This window comes from Dendrobium catenatum, unplaced genomic scaffold (genome assembly GCF_001605985.2).
Source record: "Dendrobium catenatum unplaced genomic scaffold, ASM160598v2 fragScaff_scaffold_726, whole genome shotgun sequence".
NCBI lineage: Eukaryota > Viridiplantae > Streptophyta > Magnoliopsida > Asparagales > Orchidaceae > Dendrobium > Dendrobium catenatum.
Genome location: NW_021319188.1, coordinates 718,570 through 725,119, shown reverse-complemented (window position 1 = coordinate 725,119; position 6,550 = coordinate 718,570). Strand labels below are relative to the sequence as shown.

Here is a 6,550-nt window from a genome sequence, read left to right as displayed (position 1 = left end):
CTTTTCTTTAAGAGCTTGCAGCTTCCTCTATATATATAAACGATCAGGATCCTCAATCCCAATTCAGTACAGTTAATCAAACAAATATGACGGCCACCACCTCTATAGCAATTTCCTTCATCCTCCTCCCCCTCGCCTTCCTCACCCTCCTAACCCCTCTCAAAGCCGCCACCTTCACCATCGTCAACCAATGCTCGTACACTGTCTGGGCCGCCGCGGTCCCCTCCGGCGGCGGCAAGCAGCTCAACAGAGGCCAAACATGGACCATCAACGTCCCGGCCGGGACCACCGGCGGCCGCGTGTGGGCACGCACCGGCTGCTCCTTCGACCGCTCCGGTAACGGTCATTGCCAAACCGGCGACTGCGGCGGAAAACTCTCCTGCACCGCCTACGGCTCGCCGCCGAACACCTTGGCGGAGTTCTCCCTCAACCAGTTCCAGAATCTCGACTTCTTTGACATCTCCGACATCGACGGGTACAACGTCGGGCTTGATTTCAGCCCGGCGACGCCAAGCAGGTCTTGCCACGGAATCCGATGCGCGGCGGATATCATTGGGAAGTGCCCGGCGGAGCTGAAGGCTCCCGGAGGGTGCAATAATGCCTGCACTGTGTTTAAGACGGATAAGTATTGCTGCAACTCCGGCAGCTGTGGGCCGACCAACTACTCGAGGTTCTTCAAGAACCTTTGCCCGGACGCCTACAGCTATCCCAAGGACGATCAGACAAGCACCTTCACTTGCCCCGGCGGCACCAACTACAGAGTCACCTTCTGCCCTACGGCGTCGCACGTAAATCTTCTCGATTCAGCAACATAAGCAATATATATGTGCAATGGTGTCCATGTTTGATTTGTTGGCTATCATTGTCTTCTATGATAGCTTAAACATTCATACTTTATTTTATGTAATAAGGACACTTTGAATATTTTATATTTTAAGTATCTTAAAAGGTATGATTTAAGAGTTTTTGGTTTGTAAAAGCCACAAGTTTTAAAAAAAAAATTATGCTAAAAAGTTACTTTAAGAAACAGTAAGAAAGTCGTCCCAAATAAAGTCTAAATCAAGCTAAATATGTCAATGACAATGGATTTATTTTTGTGCTTTAAAATTATAAACGTGTGCTTCAATATGAGATATTTTATTATAAAAAATTTAAATAAAAAACTCTTATGATGATGCACAAACTTAATGAAGTATATGGGTCGGCAAATTACAACAAATGATGTATATATATACAATAAAGTATTGTGCTAAAAAATATATCTTTTTTTCTTCAAAATTATAAGGCTTGGATCCACTGGACATGCATGATCAGGAAGCTGCTGAAACAATTGAAACTTGACCTGCAAAAGTTTAAAGCCAAAACATTACCCCATAGATAACTAGTAACCACCAAGGATGAACTAGAACAGAATCAAAGGCAACCCCCTGGAGCCAAGATGGATCAATCCCACAAGCAAAGATCCAAAAAGTCGGCTCCACATCATGCATGAAGAAGCTCCAAAGCAAATGAATAAGCCAACGAAGAAAAGAAAAGAAAAATACATAGACAAACCAACGGCACACACTAGACAAACATGCTATAGAACAAGCCAAATAACGAATCAACAAGCCACACCAGACATCTGGGATATGTATCGAGCCAAACAACCAACAAACCAGACGACGATAACCCAAGCCAATTAAACCACGACCAAACCAACCAACACATAACAAAATCCCTCGTTATCAACTAGCTCCACATTCAAATCATGCACCTCCTGAGAGCCATTGCAAAGCCCATCATTACCCTCCTCAAAGCCCTCATTAGATGATGAATCACATTTAGCTAACCAAACAAAATGATCAATCATATTCTTTTTATAATGCAAATCCAACTTCGAATTCACCAAACCCAAATCAATCAACGCATCATCAGAAATAGTGAAAATATGTATGTCAATTATAAGCACTTTATTAGAAACATTCAAACTATCAGGCATCATCATACGATCAGATGGACCCAAACAGGGGTGGAACTGTTCACGGTTTAGGGGGGCAATTGCCCCCCCTTAAAAAAAAATTTATTAGAGAAGGGCAATTAGTAACTTGACCCCATAAATTTGTTATTTTGCCCCCCCCCTTTGCCCTAACCCGCCGAATCCACGAACAAAGCACGACGCCAGTCACGACAGGGCTTCGGTGATTTGCGTGGAAGCTCGGTGATTCGTCGTTCGCGCAAGAGAGGAACTGTTCATCTGGCTTCGTGAATCGCAAGGCCCCCCCTAAGATGAAAGGCTGGTTCCGCCCCAGGACCCAAAGGCACCTGCACAAGTAAGTCAACAACATCTCCCAAAGGCACATTTAACTATACCTGATAAACATCAGAAGACCCCATAACATGAGCCAGCACTGGGTCAACAATATTAAGAATTTCCACAGTTTCTTGAGCAACAACATCCCTTATGATCTAAATTATTGGTACCCTTATCAACAAAAAATATTGGCTTTGGGATGTTCATGGAAATTTTATTTAAATGGGGGTGAAGGATATGACAATTAACTTTAAAATGCCCCAAATATTAGAAATGATCACAAAAGGAAGGGAACTCCTCTATTTCAACATATTTAATATATCCAAAATTTTCAGGGCCAAGCCACACATGTTCGGGATAACATTTTGTGATTTCTAATTCATCCATCACACAAGCAACAAAGGGTTGCGATCTAGACGAAATAGTGTTATTAGTTTTTAATGGCGACTAAATAGCGATCTCAGTCCGTCAAGTATATGAGGAGAGAAAAGGGGATGAGAAAAAACTCTATTGTAATCCAATTAATTCATTAGCTTAATCAAAACACGCATAGGATTCAAGAGAGTAATCGAAAAATCACCGATTAGCTTGACATTAAAGAAAAAAATTGTGAATCTGAGTTTAGAACAGGTTGAAGACTTGGGAATTTAACAATCAAAGCATATATGAAATGGCCTCAAGAGAAAGGATCTCTTCTTTCGAAATATATAGCCATGGTAACCTACAATGGGTAGTGGTTTTAAGTTCAAGAAAAGCCAAATAAAAGGAAGCCCCGGACGGGGCATCTAAAAAGGAACGAGAATTCTTTTGCCCATTTAAAAATTTAGGGTCGTTCTACCGATTGAGTGCCATTCAAGCCAAAGAAGCGGCCGAAGGTGAAAAAATCAGATGAACGCAACAAAAAAACCTACAAGAAAATCGAAGAAAAAGAGATAAGAAGTGGAAAAACAACTTCCGTGAGAGCGAATGAAGCATCGAGGGTCACGACGGACATATGACAACAAGGAGAGTGGCTAAGGCAGAACCTTGATTAACGACCATAATTGTTAAAGCAGGTGCTCTAACAATTGTTATTGGAGCTTGGTGATCATCATGTTTGAGTTCATTGTTGTACTATCAATAGCTAGATTTGGCTTTTTCTTAAATGATTTTTTTAGTTAATAATGCTTGGGGTTTATTGATTTTGTTGCATGAATCATGCGCATATCTTCTATTATTGAAAGGATTAAATTGGTTGAAGTGATATGTATATTCCTATAAATATAAAAATGCATAACGGTTGCCTATATATTATATATCACACAAATAAAGATTAATACATCATTAAATTTCAAATATAAAATCAAACGAAATTCCTTATAGAAAGAAATAAATGAGATAGCACAGTTTAAGTAATCAGAGTTAGGCTTCGTTTGGGATGGCTTTCTTACTGTTTTTTGAATCAATTTTTTAGTACAAAAATTAAATTATTTTTTATTAAAAAAAAAATTGTTTTCAAAAACAATAAAAAAATCATCCCAAATGAAGCCTTACTCTATCGGACTTACAACATTATCTATTTTAGGAATATCACTACTTAGCATATTAAGAAGACCCTTAGGAGTATTAATATTCATGCCCGATAAAAGAGATTTACTCTAAGGATCATGACTTGTAAAGCAATGAAGGCATTTCTATGATACATTGACTATGTAATTGATATATCATCAAAAAAATTATCTTGATCGGGCACAAATCTCGAGGCAAAATCAAGTTGGAAACTTCAAAAATTAAATCGGAGATTGTCTGAACAATGATTTCAGCAAACTTATTGTCAAACTGAACGTCTCGAAAATACGAACCCAACAGGACCAAATTCGACTCATTCCGAGCTCAAATGAGTCCAAATCAAAGACCCGAAGTGCATTTGAAAGAGGTTCAATCCATAATTTGGATTACTAAAGAGTTTCCAAACGTGACATTCTTATGGTCGAATCGAGTGGAATGACGGGACGAATCTAACGAGCCCAAGATCGTCAAAATTTGACATCACTAAGGCATTCAAATGCCCAATAAACATTCCACGATCAAGGGATTAAACATCGACTGTCCATTCAAACCACTCTCAATTTATAATGATCTTTCTTCTATTTACTAGCCATGTCACTCTAAAAAAACTATAAATAGACCCCCAAAAGGGGGGGGCACGTCGTTAGGTTTTCTACCCGTCGTCGGATTTTCGTTGGACTTCTACTTGATTCCGAACTTCTGCCCATCGTCATAGTTCCGACCTCCGTCACCACTATGGTCCTTCCGATTTCCTTCACCAGACAACAGTCTTTCTGACTACTATCGTCTGCCGACTACGATCCTTCCAACATTCATCGTCAAACAACAATCTTTATGGCATCTGTCGCTTGCCGAATACGATCCTTCTGACCTCCGTCGCCAGACAGCTGTCTTTTCTGACCACTATCACCCGCCTACTACGGTCCCTCCGACCACCTTTACAATACTACAATCTTTCTGACTTTTGTCGCACGTCGACTATAGTTTTGCTGACCAAATAAACATATCAATAGTGATTCTTTCAAAGTCACATCATGTAATACACTTTATATGATGTATATTTATACATCAAGCCAAGACCTTCCCCCAACTAAGGGCCTCGATTGTAATTGATTGCAAATAATAGTGTTTTCATTCAAACTAGGTTTGGCGCCGTGATTTTTCCCCTTTTTAGGATTTTCCAAGTAAAAATATTAGTGTATCTTATGAATACTACACCCTATCTCATATCTGATTGCATGTTGGATCTTCGTACAAAGTTAAGACGTTAAAATTTATACTTTTCTAACACCGCAAATATTCCGGGACACAACAATTATGATATACAAAATGAGGGTTTAGATTGTGATACTAATGCTTCGTTTGTGACAGCTTTCTTACTGCTTTATAAATCTATTTTTTAATCAAAAAATTTAAAATTAAGAAAAATATAATGGCCTAAAGCTGTCTCAATCCAAGCCTAAGAGAGCAAATATCATTTAAAAGTGCTTTGAAATAACTTTTCAATCCCTGCACTATACATAGGCGTCATATGGTGTGGTATTTAAATTTTCTAACGTCTTAAATATCAAAATATTAAAATTGTTGTAAGAGAAAAAAAAAAAGACAAAATAAAAATTCAGTCAACTTTTTTAAAAATAATATTATGGATTATATATATTTAATTATTTGTAGAAAAAAATGAGGCAATTATGATCTTAACGTATAAAATGAAGGTTGCTACTCAATATGAGTTAGACTGCGATGCATAACTGAAAGCTATAGGTATGACTAATGATTGCTTTGATGACAACAACTTAGGGGTGTCACAAAAAAAAGGTCTAATTTAAACTTTATTTGAGACGGCTATCTTATTACTTCTTAAAGCAGCTTTTTAGTTTAAATATTAAAAATTTTGTACTAGAAAACTACTTTAAGAAGCAGTAAGAAAACCGTCCCAAACGACGTCTTAATTCGATCCAAAAAATCCGAGTTTGAGTTGACTAGCTTAATAAATAAATCAAATTCAAGTTGACCCAAAATTGACTATATATATATATATATACTTTATAGATATAATCTTCTTATTTTTTTATCAAATATGCTAAATTTTATACTTAAGTTATAAATTTTTGTTACTAAAACGAGATAATTGGTCGAGTTCGGGTTACTAGCGAGTCATGTCTGAATTGATATTTTTGAACCATTTATTAAACATGTCGAATTCAAATTGACTGAATTAAGATCAGATCAGAACTTGATCCATCAACACATTGACACTCCAAAGCAAAAGCTGGAGATAGCAAATGGATTTGAAAAGCGGCGTTACTTTCAGCGATTTCTCTGCCCTCCAGTCTCCAACATTGTAGAACGAGCTTAATATAAAGACACCTGTTAATAAGAACACCCAAAGCAAAAAATTTATACAATTCTGCAAAGAAAATCTCTAACATAGCAGATAAGATTTTCTAAACTTTTTTGAATATAAATATCTATTAATTAAAAAAGATAAATATAAATATTAATATAAAATTGATTATTTAATGATTCAAACTTGTACCATATAATGATAGTGATTGAGCCAAAGACATGGATGTTAGGAAAAGTACAATTGAATTTACATTTTTTTATGAGATATACTGCTTTCACTTCGTTTTAATTATGCAACGAGTATGTGGTTGTACCCAGACGCAGAACTATATGGGATATATATATATATAATTATAAGAG

At 37.1% G+C, this 6,550-nt stretch overlaps 2 protein-coding genes across 2 annotated transcripts in view; one reads left to right on the top strand and one right to left on the bottom strand.

Moving 5' to 3' along the window:
- The first annotated feature begins 79 nt into the window (after positions 1–79).
- On the top strand, positions 80–948 carry LOC110098006 (protein P21). The gene has a single exon (XM_020824698.2). It carries the CDS (start codon positions 87–89, stop codon positions 813–815), a length of 729 nt encoding a protein of 242 aa, XP_020680357.1. The 5' UTR covers positions 80–86; the 3' UTR covers positions 816–948.
- A 237-nt stretch (positions 949–1,185) lies between these two features.
- The window catches only part of LOC110098017 (dihydroceramide fatty acyl 2-hydroxylase FAH1), a 14,448-nt gene continuing 9,083 nt past the window's right edge, over positions 1,186–6,550 (bottom strand). The window contains exon 8 of the mRNA XM_028696279.1: positions 1,186–1,342. The gene's annotated coding sequence lies outside the window, so the exon portion shown is untranslated. The remainder of the gene's footprint in view (positions 1,343–6,550) is intronic.